The sequence below is a fragment of the Drosophila erecta genome, unplaced genomic scaffold (assembly GCF_003286155.1).
Source record: "Drosophila erecta strain 14021-0224.00,06,07 unplaced genomic scaffold, DereRS2 tig00000152-arrow-arrow-pilon, whole genome shotgun sequence".
Classification (NCBI taxonomy): domain Eukaryota; kingdom Metazoa; phylum Arthropoda; class Insecta; order Diptera; family Drosophilidae; genus Drosophila; species Drosophila erecta.
This window is the reverse complement of record NW_020825211.1, coordinates 1,857,569-1,877,321: the sequence shown is the minus strand read 5'-3', so window position 1 is coordinate 1,877,321 and position 19,753 is coordinate 1,857,569. Positions and strand designations below refer to the sequence as shown.

The window sequence follows — 19,753 nt, the reverse complement described above, 5'->3', positions numbered from 1 at the left end:
AGTGCCCCACCACGCGACGTCCCACAGGCATCCCATCGAGCTGACAAGGAGTGGCAGTCCCACACCCAAACCCAAGCCCAATCCCAATTCCAATCCCACTCTGAATCCCATTCCTCATCTAGCTGCACATGCATAATGCACAACTTAATTAGTATTACTACTTTATGGCACTCTCGACGATGCTTGCCCCTTTTTGGCCCGCAACTCCGTCTTCCATCTTTTTATGGGCGTCTTTCAACTGGGAGCTTAGACTGGGTAAAAATCTAATAATGGAGCATTCCACACACGCACTGCCATTGCCACATTACCATATCAAAAACGGTTGAGTTTTCCGAGTTGCCTTTGGGGCACAGACAGGGGGTTAAACTCCTTGCCTCCTTGCCTCCTGGCCTACAACTTCTTTTCTGTTTCTGTTTTGGCTAGATCACAAATGCAGTGCAGCTACACTGGGAGGAAAAATCTGTTGAAATCAGCTGGAATGTGCTAAGCCATTATCCATAAAACAAAGCCAGTGGTCATAATGTAGATAGATTATTCTGTTATATCATTTGGTATATATTTTATGGTCATTATATATTCCTAGCATTTTTTCTAAGAAATCAACTTAATAAAGAAGCACTTTAAAGAAACAAACATGCTGATATGGCAAGTTAAAACTTACATGCAAAGTTTGAAGTGCACATATGAACTTTGAACGTTCTGAACTCTTGTGCATTTCCCCCATCCTCTCCAGCTCGATGTGTCAGCTGCCAAGTGAGGAGGACGAACCCGAGTACTCGGGGCAACCATCGACAACTATGTTGAACTTTTTGAAAGCTGTCACAACTAATTTGCATATCCCCGCCCCGCCCGCTCAACCCACGCGAAATCCTTTGCTCCTGACCAACTCGAATCCAATCCAATCCAATCCAATCCAACCGCATTCCAGCTGAAGCTAGACCCGCATTCTGCGATACAAAACCCCATATATCCTGCACCTCTGCAGCTGTACATATGCTTACATTTTGTTTTATTTTCCACACTTTGATTTCATCCGGGCCGTGGAGCACAAGGAGTAAATATTCATGGGACCCATGGATGAGGGAAAACTTTTGACAATTTTCCGGCCAACTGTGATTGCACTGGGTGATGAGAACGAGAACAGAACAAAAAGAGCAGCACCACGGATTTCAGTGCGAACGAAACTTCCGATTGAAGGAATACCAAGGTTGGGTATTGTGAGCCAAACTTTTCAAATATCTACAGAGCAATAATTGAGTTAGTCCCGGCACATGCTACTCCTGATTGTGAATAACGATTGAGATGCAAGCGACATTTTCAAATACTCGCCGTTTTATAAACTGTCCAGCTGAGCTACAAAGTATTTTATAAGTATTTTCTTTTGTCTTTCAATGGAAAACTATTCCAAATGATCAGAAAGATAAGTTGATATATAGTTATTGTACGACTTTGCAAGTATTTTTATACCACCTCGATATAACTCGAACTACAGTTTTTCACTTGATTTTGGCCTTGGAATCCAGTCAGTGCTAAGCTTTCCCACTGTTGGCTCACCAATCAAGTTGTTTACATTTGTTTTATGGCAAAACTGACCTTCTGTGCGCAGAATGGCCAAAACTCTCAAGGTTCCTCGGCCACAGGACACCGCAAACTCGAGCGCTTATATAGTCGCCACTTAATCTTAATTGCCATGAGTGGGCCATGGCCATGGACTTCTCCATGGGACCGATGCCTACTTTCGATTCTCCTACCCGGCTGTCATTTTCCTGCTTTGTTTATCGCACGCCGTTGTTTGTTTTGTAAATCGCCATAAATTTCAGCGTGTTTTCCTTTGACGCGGCCTTGAGCCTGCCCCAAGTTTTCCCCAAAGCCGCCTAATTCTTTGAGAGTGTTTTATTATCCACCCAACCAACCAAGCAACCAACCAACCGTCCAACCAACAAAGTCGGGAGAAAGGTTGACATCCTGTTTGTTCCGTGTTAATTTGACATGATTATGTCAGAGTGTTTGACAACTTTTCATATGTAGTCGACGGCGAAGTAGGGCATTTCTCGCTCCATCTCCTTCTTGTTTATGACAAGAGGTCCTTTTGTGAGTGTGTGTGGGGCGCTGATCCATCAACAGCCAGGCTGTCCTGTGGCTGCGAAGTCCTTGAAGTTGAAGGCGGAAGCACATGCTGGCTCTCAATTTGTTGTTTCTTTTTTTTATGTCCTTTCTGTTCCGCTTTCTTTAGCCATTTCTCTAGCCATTCATTAATAACATTTGTGCGCTATCGTAGAAATATTGTTAAAATGGCGTAAAATTGCCCGCTTTGAGGCGTCATGACGATGCGAGTCCTGCGTCCTTCGTCCTCGTCGTGAACTTAGCCACTTTGGCGACGGCTTTGGAGGCAACGAAAAAAATGTGTCTCAAATTAACCTTTTGACTGACTGAGGGTAGACCGCTGACAAATGTGTTTGAATGTTATAGGATGGGTTTTTTCTTTTTTTACTTGCCAAGACTTTAAGACACCCCAAAATCGAAGCAGGGAAGTCCACTTGACTAAAGTTACCACGTTTTGAAGAGCTTTGTCTTTCAATTTATTATTAGCAAATTAAATATTTCTGGTAATAGCATAAACTAATATATTTTACTATACTATACACTTAATGGTTTAATTTCTTACTTATTGGAAACCTTTGCAAACGCTCATGCAATAGCAGTGCTACTAGACTCCAGACTAATTGCGCATTCTACATTTCTATTTGCAGAACAAGTGAGCCCATTCCCTCAGGCGTAGCCACGCCCACCTCTCTGGATGCCGCCTCTGCGGATGGCGGTAAAACCCACACGGGCAACAATAACAATATAAGCAACCATCACCATGGCCAACAGTCACAAAAATCTCAGCAACAGGCAACAGGTCTCGCCGCCAAGCTAAATGTCCTGGCCCAGTCCAATCTCAACAACAACAATAACAACACGAGCAGCCAGCCAGGATCGATGACATCAGCCCCAAATCGAACGGTCCTGGACTCGAATCAGAATCAGAATCAAAACCGAAATCAAACTCAGAATCAGAAGCAATGTCTGAATGCAGACAGTCGACGGAGCAGCAGCGTGGATCCGGATGCGGATGTGGATGATGTGGTGGACGCGGCGCATGGAGGCGCCTTCGAGGATGACATGCAGGCCCTGCTGCCCAAGTGCTCGCGTCGCTCCCGGGATGAGCTCAGTCAGGTGAGCTCACTATTCATTTCAGATATGCAATCAAAATGCAAAATTTATGATTGCGTACTTGAAAGCGCATTCATGAATGATTTCCCTCGCATTTGTGTTGTATTCTATGGGTGTTACTTTAAGGAGTAGTGCATACAGGGCATGTAAAGGACAATGAAATCCCCTCGCAGGAAAGCCGAAACCAACCAGTCATCTCATTTTATATCAAACATATTTAATGCAGACTCCTGGGGCTGCTGATGTAGTTTACTCAGTTTGCAATCCCTTGGAGAAGCAACTGAAATTTGTCGCCTCCATTTGGAGGACTTGCCACATGTGTGGCAGCCAAGTGGCAATTACCACTGTGCCAGGCACTCATTCATAATTTGCTACGTGTTGCCTTGTTGATGGGCAAAAGCGGAAATGGGTCTTATGTCCTTGCTTACCATCTAGTAATGATCATTATCATTTTGTGCCGGAGTCCATAAAATGATGAAATCAAATGACTTCGCTTCGGTATACAAAAATAAAAATTACAATACACGTCGCTTTTCTTCCGCCATTTCCATTTTCCCCCCAGTGCATTTTCCTCATTATTGCGAGCTGGTCGTGCGTGCTTTTCCCTGGGATTTCTTCATTAATAACTGAGAATGCTTTGTGTGCCTCGTCCTGTCTGCCAAATGGTTTGTAATTTCCATTTCCACAGGCGGTGGGCGTTGCCGTGGGGCAGAAAAGAGTTTGACAAGTCAATTTGTTAGTTAATTTGATGTGCGTTGCTATGCCACATCGATTTGGGGAGCATTTTCGAATGCCAGAAAGTCAGTCATGCCTTCTAATTGCATAATAATTTACGAACTACGTACAAAAGGGTCATTTCAAGTATACTCGCATCTCGTTGCCAAAATTCGATTTTGCCTAACTCCGCAGGGGCAGCAACCAAAATTAGGCAATAAAATCGTTGGCAACTGAATCCGAAATGCCCCAAAAGGGGGCGTGGCAGCCACAAAACTCGCCTGGGGCGTGGCACTATCAGCAGACATGCATGTATGTACGTGTGTCTGTACTCGCATTTTAATTTGTGGCCTGCACATCCTGTTGCACTTGCAGACTGCCCATGTTACACTGCACAAAAAGAGGTGTGCCTTATTTCGGCATCAAATGCAAGCACATAAGTGGAGTGTTCTTTTGTTCTCGGTGTATCCCAACTTACTCATCTGGTTGGCGGCTTCCTTCGTTTTGTCCAGCAGCTGGGCATAAAATATTGATTCCCTGGCCAGACAGACGGGCCTCCCAAACAGGCCCAAACAGCTGAGGCCGCCGACAAGCGACCATTTTAGTTGCCGATTTGATTCTGCTGGTCCTTTTTGGCCATTTATGAATATTCAATAAAAACAACAGCAAGCCGAACATCAACGAGGGCGATAAAAGTGTCTGCCCCGGTTGCAAAGTGGTTGTCCTTGTGTCCCCGGGTCCTTCTGTCCGCTGGCCAATATTTTCCGGTGCAGGATTGTTGCCACGACCGCAGAGCGGTGCAAAAAACACATGCAACACATGTGTGGCAGGCTGGAAGGAAGGATATTCGCCAGGACCTGCTACGCTTGTCTGGCGTACACAAGTTTTTATCGCCAGGCGCCGATCAAATGTAAGTTTGAGTTCGAGTTCTGGGCTGAGTTTGAGTCTGAAACTGTGTGGAACTTTATTACTTTCATTATGCTTTATCCCTGCCCTGCCGGCGGTGACCACCACCGATTCCTCCCATGGCCATAAACAACTTTGGCTCTAATCTCCTGGCTGCCGGCCATGTCGAGTGGACATCGTCCCCATTTCTGCCCTCCGCATGGCCAACCTTTTTGGGGCCATCTGTTTGCTCAGGTGCACAGGTTTGCTAATTGCAGCGGTATTAGAGGAGCTTTGTCAGCGGCTTAAAGCATCCGAGCATCCTAGCAGCCGAGCATCCCACCCCGCAGGCCGCTTTTTCCTTGAAAAGGATGTTCCATCAGGTGCTTTTCTTGTTGTGTGATGCCCTCAGAAGGGGTATGTTGACATAAATGACATTTTAGCTACGAATAGGTAGTGCCGAGTTTTAACAACTTGGATAGATATCACTAGCGCTGGAATGCTAGAATGGTATATTTTTGAAATACATTTAAAAGGGGTAATACTTGTTTGATGCATAGGGTATCCCAAAGCAGGGTTCCATTTTTTGTTGGCATTTTGCGGCGCTTGTCAGGCGAGAGCTGTTTGCTGATATTGTCAGGTGGGCAGGACGAAAAGGACGAATGCCACGAGGGCGACAGAGGACCGCAGCAATCAGGCTCGAATGGATGCCCTGCCAGTGCTGTCCAGCGTCCTGTCAAAGCCAATGAGGCGTCTGTACAGAGCATGTCCTGCGGTCACCCGAGCTCCACTTTGATCCCCAAACCCAGCAGTGCCTGTGGCCTGTTTAAAGTCCAACTAATGAAGTGTGTGTGCTTAAATTTCGTTGTTCATTTGCGTTAGTTTTTTGGTGTCGAAAGTGGCAGGGACTAGGGACTCGCCTCCCTTTTTCCCACATTGCCATATCTCGTTTCAATTTTGTCGCTGCTGGACGCATCTTCTTTGGTGTGTGCCTAATGGCTTTGACTTTTTGACAGCATCTAATCCTGCCCAGACATCTTCCCCACCAAGGACTTGGATGGCTTTTACTCCGCAGACTGGCCATTTGAGCGTCTCGTCTTCGTTTTGGCCATCGGCCATTTAATGGTGTATTTTATGTGTTGGCTTATTACTTGAGCTGAATGTTTATTGCATTTCCCATTTCAACCATTTCGACCACTTCGTCCATTTCGTCCATTTGGTATTTAGAATTCGGAAGCTTACTCTTCAGCGCTGCCGGCAATTTTCACATTTTCCCAGCCGGCTTGTTTGTTAATTATGCAGACTCTCTGGCTGGTTTGCATTTTGCAATTTGTGCACTGCTGCCGAATTTCCCCTTTGTTAATTATGCATTCATGGTGCGACAGTCTACAAATAGATTTAAACTCGAAGGGATTCTTTTTCTAGCCCATTAAGGTAAGAGTGTTCCTAGGAGGCTTTTGTCATTGTATTCACAGCCTTAAAATAACATAGAACTTAGTTACGCGTTCGTAAAACGCATTTTTGGTAATTAATGATGTACATATATGTACGTGTATATTATAAAAACTTATAGTCTAATGGCATATTAGCTTATGCTCAAGTTTAAATCTCTTTTTGGATATATGTACATGTATATTTCCCGAGTGCACTTTGTGCTCGAAGGGCAACCAAGTATGTGACCTGTGAGGATGCACACCAGACACATACTATGTACGTACGTACAGTTGCGGAGACATTAATAGCACCATAAGCACATTTCGTGTTTGTCCCAGCGTTTCTGTATTTTCTGACACTTTTTCATCATTTTACTCACTAAACTTAAATACTACAATGATTTTCAATCGAAATAACAAAATTAGTAACAGATCTAATGGATATTTTAAAAATAATTGGCAAAACAAAAAGAAAACCTTCAAATTTAGGCGATAACAAAAATAGCACTTTTTTTCGTAGTTTGCTAAAACTAAGCAAAAAAATAAAAAAAGAATTCAACAAATGGATTATATCTTAAGAACTATGTTTAAAGAATCTTAATATTTGGTTGCGTGACCTTTGTTGGCGATGACAGCTGCGCATCGTCCTGGCATGGAGTCCACCAAGTCCTGGCACCGTTTTTGAGGAATTTTGCTCCATGCATCCTTGAGCACACCCCAAAGTTCCTCGATATTATTGGGTTTGGCTTCAGAAACCTTTTTTTTCACGTCCGCCCAAAGGTTTTCGATTGGATTCAAGTCGGGTGACTGAGCAGACCATTTCATTACTCTGATCGATTTCTGCTCAAACCACTTTCGAGCTTTCCTGCTCGTGTGTTTTGGGTCGTTACCTTATTGAAATGTCCAAACTAACGGCATTTCATCCTCGGCATATGGCAGCATCACATTTTCCAGGATATCTGTGTAAATATGCTGATCCATGATGCTTTGAATCCAATGGATCGGACCTACTCCATAGTATGAAAAACACGCCCATACCATTATGTTTGATCCTCCGTTCTTTACCGTCTTAGAGGTGAAGCGAGGATTATATTCAGGTCGTGGTGGACGCCGAACATAAGACCGAGAGCCTTTTCCACCAAACAACACAATTTTGCTCTCATCTGACCACAAAATGTTGCGCCACTTCTCCACAGGCCAATCCTTGTGTATCTTAGCATATTCCATTCGCTTTGCCACATGCTTCACAGTCAAAAGCGGGACTTTTCTGGGACTCCACGCATTAAAGTTGTTTTGTCTTAAGCGTTTGCATACTGTTTTCACGCTTTCAGCTATCTGAAGCTCCTTCTTCAGTTCCGTTGCCGGCTTAAAAGGCTCCTTCTTGCTTTGCCGAACCAAGCGCTTGATCTCCACGTTGGACATTGAGAGCTTTCTTCCACGTTTTTCGTTCTTTTCGACAAACAGCAGTGCGTTGCGGATCATTTTGTTTGAACAACCGAAAATTCGATCAATTTTAGCGTAGGTTTTACCTTCAGAGACCATGTTTTTAATCAAATTTCTTTATTCGACGGTACAATGCTTTCCGCGACCCATGACTAGAGAATTTTTGGTCTTCGTTTGGAAAAAATTCAATTAAAACCTTTAATGCAACTCCTTTTTTCAAAATTTGTCGAAAAAAAACCCAAAGCAATCACTCCTATTAATTTTATTCAGCAAATACGTGGTCAGTGCTAGTTTTGTTACCGCCTCATTTCGGGCCCTTTTGCAGAAAGTGCCCAAAAACAAAAAGAACCGTTACATTGAGAGAGTAAAAATTTCTTGCTCAGAGAGACAACATATTGTACTTATTATTCATGCAATCTGACTTTAAAAAAAATAAACATTCAGACATTTTTTTTAGGAAAAAAACTTTCCACCTGCAGTCGTGCTATTTTTTTAGCCGCAGCTGTACATACATATGTACATCAGTCAGTCTGTGTGATGTCTAGCTGCTGTTGTTCCCATTGCGGTTATCCCTACCATTTTTTTTTTTGGGACACCGGCATCCTGCTGCTGTTGCTGGCCATTAAATGTAATTCTCTGTGGTTTTTATGGTTTTTTAAAACATTCAACAACATTTTACGTGGCTGCTATTTATCTTTTATTTCCACGGCTGCTGCAGCGGCTCTCGCACTCTCACTCACCCGAACTGCCTTTGTCTCTTTCTCCCGATGGGTGAACTATCCTATCATGTGCTGTGCACGTTTTATGTTGTCGTGTTGTTGCTAGTTTTCACTTGGTACACTGGCACAATAGTTGTACACTCTTCCAAATATTTAAAGTTATACAAACTAATATATCGCGTTATGTCAGTACGCGGGAAAAATGATTTGTATCGAAGTGGTACCAGTATGTAGTTATTAATTGAATAATGTATGTTGTGAATGCATGAGTTTTTCTCGCTGTGCACTGGCTCCTGCGCTGCGTCAGGCAATAATTCAGTCTCGAGTGCAATTTGCCGCACGAGACAGAAACAGCAACAGCGGGTGTGATAGAGACGGCACCATTGAGACACGTGCACGGCAGCTTATCGCTCTCACCTTTTGTCAAACTATTAGTTGAAAGGGGATTTTTATCCTTGTTTTTTTTTTCGTGCGCATTTCGGCCAGGGATCGGGTTTGAAACGCCACCGTGCACAGTGGGACTGTTAATCAGCTTTGTGCGAACAATGGCGGAAAAATCACTCAGTCGTTCTATATGATTTTTATGAAATTAATTTCACGCTGGGACCTGCAATTCCGATAAGGGAAGCTTTATGCGGGGATTTCGCACTCACACTTCACAAAATCCTCACATGTGAGTCATTATCTTGATCGGACGACAGAGCAGCCCCCAAAAAAGGGAAAGTGAATGGGGGTGTGAAATCATTTCGAATTAACCCCAGGCCTCAAAAGAAGATAACCCTATGTGGGAGTTTATATATAATGCACACTTATAAACCCTACAATTCACAGAACATATAATGGGCATAAAAATCGAATAAAATCACTTCAATGGCCTCTCACATTGGGAGATTAATTACAAATATTTAAAATATGTTTCTCAAAGGCATAGCTTATTTTTTTATTTGACTTTTGCACGTTGAAAATGTAATGTCTTGATTTTCCGAGGCGAGTTCTTTAACTTCTTTCAACTCCATTGCCTGATTTCATTTCCGCCAGTCTGCAATGCAACTTCCGTTCTTGCAGTTTTCTATTTTCTTTATTTTTTCCTTTCTTTTTGGAAGATCCCCTTCATTTGTCGCATTTGAACAATTTTCATTGCCCGTTTTCGGGCGGCGTAAAATAAATAGTTTTCCCCCTTGCCCTTTTTTCATTTTTTTTACTTTACCCTCTGCTGCTTGTTGTTGTGTAATTTATTAAATGGCAAACCCCCTTGTAAAGTTACACAGCGCATTGGCTGGGAATTTTTATATTGCCATCGAGTTTTGGCCAAAAGTATTTCACCAATATTGGCAGGATAAAGATACAGCACCGAAATCCAGACCAAGACTCAGACGCAGACAATTGTTTGCCAATATTTTAGCCCATATATGGGTGCAGTTGGGGGGAAGGTGCGAAGAGAGGGGTTTTCCAGGACCTGAGAATGATGTTCGTTTTCGACATCTGCCAGAACGGAACCCAGTATACTTTCTTCGTCTGTCGTCGCAGTCTGGCCCATTCCAACTTCCAGCTCCCAACTTCCGCTTCTTTTCCATGACCGTGAAAGTGTTGGCCCTGGCACAAAAGTCGGCTTTTGGCCCGATTTGGCTTGGCTGGCTGGCTGGCTGGTTGGCTGGCTGGCTGGCTGGCTGGCTGGCTGGCTGGCTGGTTGGCTGTTTGGATGGCTGGGCATTGTTGCATTGTCATATACACTCGCACATATTCCAAAGAAGCCGCATACATATACTCGTGCATATAAAGAATGGGCTTAAAGTCGCGACTGTTTGCCCAGCATAACGAGATCCCTTCAGGAAGCCAAAATCAAACAAGCCCATACAGAAGCTCAGTGCCACAGAAAGACATCTGAAATGGCACTGGGAGAACTTTTCTTAGACTTGAAGAAATGTAATTTTAAATAAGCGATTAAGCGAACGAATAAGTTAATAAGTTTCAATTCAAATGAAATGAGGTGATTGAAAAGCAGCTAGTAGCCGTAACTTTACATATTCTTTTCTCTATAAACGTCTTTAACAGCTTTCCTATTATTTTAGTATTCGATGCGTAAATCAAAGTGTATTTCGGCCCAGAGTCTGGGGACTAGGAGGATTGGCGGCATGGCATCAACCCTCGACTTGGATTTCCACCCATCCACATCCACTTTTCGCCACTCAAAAATGCAGCCAGGCTACTCAGAAGTCGATTCTGGGCACGGTTATGGTTTTTTATTTGGGGGGTTGCTGCAAGGAATCCCCTTCAGCTTTATTCCACATAAAGCTATTAGATATCCTTGCAGTCCATGCCTGTGTATATGTGTGTGTGCTTTTTTTATGTGTTTTGGTAATTCTGTAAACAAATGAGTGGGATCTGGGCAGATAGCTATAATATTCGAACTGGGGGAAGCTCTAGGCTAACTTAATAAGTATCGCATTAGAGCGAGGGAATGGGAACTTGGTTGTTTGATGGAGGCGATGGTTGTGTTTATCCTTGATGCGTTCAATTTACTACGTTGTCCTGTCGCTGGCAAATAAATATTTTTATGGCTTCATTCCCATTATTGGTCACTCATTTCACTCCGACAATGTGTTATTAGAAAAGGGTCTATAGTTTTTTAGTCAAGTGGCAACGATCTTCTGTATTAAATATAAAGCAAACTGACTTTTAGTTGTTTAACCCGTCTGTTTGTCCCACAGCAGCACTTTAATAGTCTCGCTTTCAAATAGACATAATTATTTGGTCCCAAACATTCAGACCCTTCCTGAATTTGACCAGTGTTGAAATAGTTTGGGCGAGCGAATAAAAAGCAAACCGAAAAAAGGACCCCATTGACGTAATAAGCAATACTTAAGACCTAATGCAGGGTATAAAATATGCGCAGCATTCGCAGTCACCTCGCTCCTCCGCCATCGCATCGAGTATCCAGGATATTCAAGGATGCCCAGGACAGCAGGCACACCCGGGACACCCGGGACACAAGGGTTGCCCGAGCAAAGTCGTCCTTTTTGCGCCAAACTCCTTTTTGCTACCCGCTGAAAACGGTCGCCTGCAGTGCGCGTTTTTCTGTTGCCGCTGCTGTGATTTTTGATTTAAGCATAATTTTGCAACAATTTTGCCGGGTTCTTTGGGAAGGGGGACGGACTGCCCGCTGTGAGCTCTGAAAAATTTCAAACATTTCTTCAAGGGATTTGCGCAATTTTCCACAATTTTTTTTTTTTCTTCCACTTTTAGCCCAGCCATCATCTGTCTGCCGGGGCTTTCCTTTCATTTTCTTTCCTTTCCTTTTTTTTTCCTGTATATTACTCGCATCTAAATGGTTGGCAAATAAACAGACGAACATTTTGCATTTCCATTTCATTGCGTTTGTCTTAAGACCTCTGTCTGAATGTCTGTGGCAGCCTCTTTCGGTTTTATTTCCTGCTGCCATTGTCAACTCGGCGTATGATTAATGCGTCAACGAAGGGACTGCACTGAGCAACCTGAAATGACACCCTGAAACTTGATCTCTCCACTTTGGCCCCACTCCTCCAATTCCGACCCATCACGCCCACGGCCAACCCGTTTAATAAATGACATCAAAAATTAAAATTCACCGCCGTAACGTTATTCAAATTCAAATTTACTAAAGCAATAGAGAGCGATATGCATCTCTGGTTGATGTATTTCAAAAAAGGCGAGCCAGCCAACCTAATTTGACACTTGCCACCACTTTAGCATCTACAAGGACGAAAAAAATAAATAACAGGTTTACCCACGGCGGAAAACTGGAAAAGCCAACACGGATCCATGGCGTTGTTAGTGGTAACGAGTCAAGTTTAAAGGGGTGACAACCACTAGACATGTTTTTTTTTTCCAAAGCCAAAACCAAACGCTTCGATGGTTACGTCCTCTAATGAAGGGATTATTAAGCTGTGCGAAATCAGGGCATTTTAAAGGAATTTCTAATTACGCAATGGTAGAGGTAAATATGCATTTATCTTAGATACCGACAAAAAACCAATTTCAATTTTTAGCATTTTAAAGGTAATATGCTGAAGCTGTGAAAATATTTTACTTGTTGCGAGCTATGCAACCCTCTATTCTATGCTTAAATCATTTTCGAATGCATTAGCATTAGCTGTGGGATCAATTTTGGCATCGCTGACTGTTGGCAAACATCATCAACTGTGACAGGGTGGGATGACACACACCCACACACCCACACACCCACACACCCGCACACACACACACTGCTATACTTAGCGCATAAACCCCCAAATAGCCTCCGCCTACCGCTGAAAAGTATGCTACATGGAAAAATACGGAGATGGGAAACTTCAAAGCCAGCCCTTGGCAATTTTCAATTAAAAACGCCTACTACGGACGACGCGACTGCTGCTGCTTCTACTGCCATAGAATTGTTGTGTTTTTGTTTCGCTTTGTTTGCCCTGCAAACCCTGCCTGTGGCAAAATTTTCCACCGGAAAACTTTGCTGGAAATTTCTGGATGGGCCGTGCCGCGTACGCAGCTTTAATGTCGAGCTGCTTTGAGCCATTCTAGAAAATATCACGACATGGATTTGCACTCGCACTGGATGGAGATTACATAGAAATGTGGCCAGAGGCAATGTGTCAAGTGTCGCAGATTCGTCTGCCAGGCCTGGTTTTCCATTCGCAACGAACTGGTTTCCCCAAACTTGGTCAAATGTGTGAGCCTTACTCTGTGTGTTCCAGCAGCTGCTCAGGAAGTTTTTTCCCCACTCGGTTCTGTTTCGGTGGCTGTAATGTGGTACATTAGCCTAAAAAGGGGTTTCTAAAATTGAAATTCCAAAAACGCCAAAAGGTCGGCATTTTCCAAGGCCTTTTTCTTCAGAACCTGGCTTAAAAGGGTCACAAAGCTGACAAAATAAATTTTTTATACAGCTAATGATCATCAAACTTTGTAAAAATGGCAAAAAATTAAATTTACAATTATTTAGAATGTTGTGATAAGAAAACTGATTTTTTTTAGTCAAAAAATCATAGAATCGATTTTACCCAAAAATTCAATATTTACGATGCGTCTTTTCTGTATAACTTGGTCAAAAATGGTCCCACGACTAAAAGAATTACAGTTTTTTACTCCTAATTACCTATACTAACCATCGCTATCACTTTTTGACGGACTTTGAAAAATTAACTTTTGGCCGAATTTTCGTCTTTTTTGTAAGGGGTAACATCATTAAAATTTGCAAAAAATGGCAAAAAATTAAATATCCGAACTTTGAATACAGATCGATTGGAATTTAAATAACAAGCTCAACGATGTATGACATTCCATATTTGGACCATTATTTCGAATGTTGTGATAAAAAAACTGAATTTATTTATTCAAAAAATCATAGAATCGATTTTACCCAAAAATTCAATATTTACGATGCGTCTTTTCTGCATAACTTGGTCAAAAATGGTCCCACGACTAAAAGAATTACAGTTTTTTACTCCTAATTACCTATACTAACCATCGCTATCACTTTTTGACGGACTTTGAAAAATTAATTTTTGGCCGAATTTTCGTCTTTTTTGTAAGGGGTAACATCATCAAAATTTGCAAAAAATGGCAAAAAATTAAATTTCCAAACTTTGAACACAGGTCGATTGGACTTTAAATAACAAGCTCAACGATGTATGACATTCCATATTTGGACAATTATTTCGAATGTTGTAATAAAAAAACTGATTTTTTTTAGTCAAAAAATCATAGAATCGATTTTACCCAAAAATTCAATATTTATGATGCGTCTTTTCTGCATAACTTCGTCAAAAATGGTCCCACGACTAAAAGAATTACAGTTTTTTACTCCTAATTACCTATACTAACCATCGCTATCACTTTTTGACGGACTTTGAAAAATTAATTTTTGGCCGAATTTTCGTCTTTTTTGTAAGGGGTAACATCATCAAAATTTGCAAAAAATGGCAAAAAATTAAATTTCCAAACTTTGAACACAGGTCGATTGGACTTTAAATAACAAGCTCAACGATGTATGACATTCCATATTTGGACAATTATTTCGAATGTTGTGATAAAAAAACTGATTATTTTTATTCAAAAAATCATAGAATCGATTTCATCCAAAAATTCAATATTTACGATGCGTCTTTTCTGTATAACTTGGTCAAAAATGGTCCCACGACTAAAAGAATTACAGTTTTTTACTCCTAATTACCTATACTAACCATCGCTATCACTTTTTGACGGACTTTGAAAAATTAATTTTTGACCGGATTTTCGTCTTTTTTGTAAGGGGTAACATCATCAAAATTTGCAAAAAATGGCAAAAAATTAAATTTCCAAACTTTGAACACAGGTCGATTGGAATTTAAATAACAAGCTCAACGATGTATGACATTCCATATTTGGACAATTATTTCGAATGTTGTAATAAAAAAACTGATTTTTTTTAGTCAAAAAATCATAGAATCGATTTTACCCAAAAATTCAATATTTATGATGCGTCTTTTCTGCATAACTTGGTCAAAAATGGTCCCACGACTAAAAGAATTACAGTTTTTTACTCCTAATTACCTATACTAACCATCGCTATCATTTTTTGACGGACTTTGAAAAATTAATTTTTGACCGGATTTTCGTCTTTTTTGTAAGGGGTAACATCATCAAAATTTGCAAAAAAAAGGCAAAAAAATAATTTTCCGAACTTTGAACACAGATCGATTGGAATTTAAATAACAAGCTCAACGATGTATGACATTCCATATTTGGACCATTATTTCGAATGTTGTGATAAAAAAACTGATTATTTTTATTAAAAAAATCATAGAATCCAATTTTTTCAAAAACTCAATATTTACGGTCTTTTCTATATAACTTGGTCAAAAATGGTCCCACGACTAAAAGAATTACAGTTTTTTACTCCTAATTACCTATACTAACCATCGCTATCACTTTTTGACGGACTTTGAAAAATTAATTTTTGGCCGAATTTTCGTCTTTTTTGTAAGGGGTAACATCATCAAAATTTGCAAAAAATGGCAAAAAATTAAATTTCCAAACTTTCAACACAGATCGATTGGAATTTAAATAACGAGCTCAACGATGTATGACATTCCATATTTGGACGACTATTTGCAATGTTTTTGCCTAGGAATCTCTAGATTTTATGGTGGATTATAATAATTGGGCACACTATTGCAATATGTAAGAATATTTCCTAATTCTTCCCCATCATGTTGCCATTGCAGTCACGCACATCTCTGGTGTCCAGTTCCGAGGGCGGCATCCTGGCGGAGGGCGAGACGTCCAGCGAGGACGACCAGGAGGAGCACGTGGAGGCGGAGGACGAGGATGAGGACGATGGCGACGAGAGCAGCCGCGATTCCAGCGACAATTCGCCGCCATGCGATCTGGGACTCATGGAGCGCCTCCTGGTCACCCATCCGATGTGGTTCCTGCCGGGCATCCAGCGTTCCGGGGCCGTTCATCTGCTGCAGGGCAAGGAGGAGGGGGTGAGTTCAGTGATAATTATTAATTTATTGATTTAACTTAATATGGCAATTTGGTGAATCGCAAAGCGATGGCGCCGATTGGGTGCGGTAAATTAACAAACACATGTGACCACACAAATTTGCACAACAATGAGGGCAGAAAAACAAAAATAGAGGGGAAAAAAATAAATAAATGGGGGCTCATTCATACGCTGCAAAATTTACATATACAAATTGCAATCAATTAACGAACAGCGGGTCCTGTGCGATGTCCTCTGATGTCCTGCGTATCCAGCAAAAACATAAACACACACGTGGCGGGGGAAGATTCATTAATATTACGACAGGACAACAATGCCAAGCCCTTTTAATTGTAAATGTATAAAGATAAACAAAGAAATGTAACCAGGACCACGACCAGGACCACGACCACGACCAGGACTAGAATCGGAACTCTGCTGCTGCGTTCGCAAATTCATTGAAATTTATCTCGACTCGAGCAGCAAATGGTAGACAATGGGTGCAAGGAATGGGATTTGGACAGGAGAAGAACCATGTAGGATGAGCAACGGGCACCCGTTCACAAAGGGCGGGAAAAACAAAGGCCAAGCCGGCAATGGTCAGCAGGCAGGGATTGATAAAAAGGAGCTGGAGCCGGACTATAGATGGTCCATGTCCTGGAGTCTGCACTGGGGAAAAATGGGCGATATCTGTGCCATCGTTAAATAGGATAAATAGGAGGATAGGAAATCTGAGTCTATTGTGCATAGAGCAAGGCCTAAATTATAAATTAAATCATATTTTTAGGATATACTAAAGCCCCAACCAAATTTGTACGCAAACAATGTCGTCATTTTTCGCAGTGCACACAGAATGGACTGACCATTTTGTGATTCAAAGCCTTTTGCATGGACAATTGAAATTACGGCAACCTGGGTGGAACTGGCAGATAGAATGGAACAGAACAGGTAATGGCTGAAAGCCAGGATAAGGTATACAAGGGTATACGATATAATGGAATGTCTAACAAATTGCACAGATTCAATAAGGCAAAGTCTCTTCCCAACTTGAACTTGTATTCTAAGCCAGCAATTATCACGTGTTCGCCGATTGCTCAGGAAACTCATTAAAGTCGCAAAATGCGCACCCCTTTTTTACAGATTTTAATCAGTCTATGTAAACAAAATGGTTTTAATTACCCACTTTTGGAATCTTGAAGTTAGTATTCGAAGCGTTCTTCCATTAACTTGAAATGCAGAAACTCAATTATTGATCATATAATTTTATATACTTCTGAAAAGCAATAGACGCATTTTTGAGATACACTAGAAAAATGAGAAGGACACGCATCCTCTTTATTTGAATGAATATCTTTTCCTGGTTTCCTCTTTTTTCCTGCCAGCTTAGCAATTTTCAATCGTTGAACGCGCCGTAACAATGGCTCATTGATTGCAACGTCCGTTTGCCTCTTGAAAAAGCCCACTCCAATTTTTACTTATTGCTCCTCTACACTGCAAGAAAATGAGGCATTTTAATTAAGTAGGTACTAAACTTTGTTAGATTCTAAACCTTCCAGTTTCACTTTCCTAATGCTTGTGCTTTATTTAGACAAAGGCTCAAACCCTTTCTGTGTTCAATATTTCCGACCATTCCGAATGCAGTTGGTGAAATTGTATAGTAATATAGTTAAGTGTTTGTTGTTTTGTTTTTTCGCAGTACATTTCGAATTTGTGGGATGTTCAAAAGTTGTGCCCCAACTTTTGCATTCTGCTGCTTCATTCTTGCTTTCTGCTGCTGTTTCAGTGCTTCGTGCCTCGGAAATTGTCTGCACTTTCCACCTGCCACCAGCCACGCCTCCTTTCGCCACTGTTGCCCCTTTTTTTCCCCGACTGGATGCTCCTTTTTTCCATCGATTGCTAATTGCATGCGTCAACGGTAGCGAGCGATGCTGCCTCAATTATACGGCGAACGCTTTGGAAAAGTCCTTAAATCCCCATTAGGATGCAGTGCTCCTCCTTTGCCATTGTTTATGCGTTTAATAAAAAGCCATTTAATTGAAATTGAAGTAGTCCCCATCTCTGTCCACCTGGTTGGCAATGGGAGTGCCATCATGCCCGGTTAGCAATGGCTTCGTGTTCGCTGTATCTGTACATGTGTGTAGTTTGTAATTAAAAATCAATCAATATGTTCGAACTGGACACAGTGCATTGTGGCGTCATATGGTCAGTGAAAGAAGTGCGATCCATTTGCCTGCCTGGTATTTTAATTACTTGTTGTTTGGCCTGGCTTGCCTCCCAATCGCATCGCATCGAAGGACCAGAGTTTAACAGATTTTTCCCCCTGCTAGTTTGCCCATCTCTGCTGATATTTTTCCTGTTCCGGATACCTTTCACATCCGACTGCCCTTCGCCATCAATCATAAATATGCGTGGAGCAGGGGGCGTGAAGCAGGGGGCGTGGTCGCATGTGCGTATGCCTCGCATTTCCATTTCCGCCCCAGTTCATGTATATACGTATGTATTTTTTTCGCTCCCTTTAGCCACGGGATTTGTTATGCCGACCACAGAATGTAATTAGCAGCAAATGTCGATGCTTTATGGACCAAACGATGGCCATGGAGTTGGATGTGGGCGTTGGACGATTGGTCAACAGCTGGGGCAACCATTTAATGTCTGGGTAATCGGCCGAAGAGGGAGCTCCTTTGGGAGGAGGGTGGCGGGTGGCGGGATTGGGAGGTCAGTCGCGACATCATTAGCGCTCGTCACCTGTACAGTGAGCAATGGATATTTGATGACCCTTCAGCAGATTGAATTTCTTCATTAGCCAAAAATGCTCAAGAGTCACTCGATCGAATTCGTGGCCATTTTTTCAACGAATATTTTATGGTAAAAGCCAATCACTGGGGTCTTGTATTATTATTAATTTATTTAACTTTATATCAGCCATGTTTGCTGTATTTTTAATTCCCTATGTTATTGTTTTTTCGCCGAAATAAAGCGTGTTTTTAATGGAAAATCCATTTCGCGCAAAACTAAGCTTTCTCTGCTGACAGCTGGAATTTTAATTCCAAAAAAAGTGTTTGCATTCATGGCAATCGATTCATTCATTTCGCTTTTTTTGCTATCTGTTTTTTGAACTTTGCATTCCGCCGATATGAGTTTGATTTGGGAAAAGCAAACATCCTTTGATCCCCGCAACGAATCCTGTATATATTTGTTTTGCCATGCTCTTGAACTATTTTTTGGCTGCTTTATTGACGCCTTGCTTTTGATTTATGAATTCATGGCTGAGCGGGCCAAAATGAACATGTTAAGCTGCTGCTGCTGCTGCTGCTGCTGCTGATGTTGCAGTGCCACGCCCACTCGGTTTTGGCCAATCCACATTGACATCCTTAAATGGCCAAATGCTTTTCGGCCAACAGGATGGCTGAAATGGATGGGCGCAAATGCGGAACACAGTGAAATTGAATTTTTTCGGCTGCATCCTTTGTTTGGCATGTGTTTCAATGACAATGCCATCAAAACGGTTGGGGTGCTGTTTATTTTTTGGTCTCAGCTTACATGGCAAAAAGTCAGACAATGTTCCAAAAAACAGGAAAGAAAAATGTTAAAAAACATACATACATTCAGGCAGTAGCCACATAGGCGCAGACAGTTTTTATTTATCACCCAGGCGCACATCGCCACATGGAACGGGCAGGTGGAGTTGGATTGGGTGGCAAATGGCCATCAACAGCAGGCACGCCGAGAGTCAGTCAGTTAGCCAGCCAGCTGATGAGGCGATAAGGGAAAGCAGACAGTCGCAGGATGGGAAGATGTCCATCCAGGACGACGAGACATGTGTCCAGGCCAGTCCAGTGCGATTCGAT

At 41.9% G+C, this 19,753-nt stretch overlaps 1 protein-coding gene across 5 annotated transcripts in view; it reads left to right on the top strand.

Moving 5' to 3' along the window:
• The window catches only part of LOC6551409 (protein sprint), a 92,377-nt gene that overhangs the window by 56,980 nt on the left and 15,644 nt on the right, over nucleotides 1-19,753 (top strand). For 4 of the 5 annotated variants that reach the window (XM_015155560.2, XM_026982750.1, XM_015155563.2 and 1 more), the window contains 2 exons: nucleotides 2,751-3,219; nucleotides 15,643-15,906. In XM_015155560.2, coding sequence (XP_015011046.1) covers nucleotides 2,751-3,219; nucleotides 15,643-15,906 — 733 coding nt within the window. Of the gene's footprint in view, nucleotides 1-1,188; nucleotides 1,208-2,750; nucleotides 3,220-15,642; nucleotides 15,907-19,753 lie in introns of those variants that run through there. The other variant, XM_026982751.1, reaches the window with a different exon arrangement.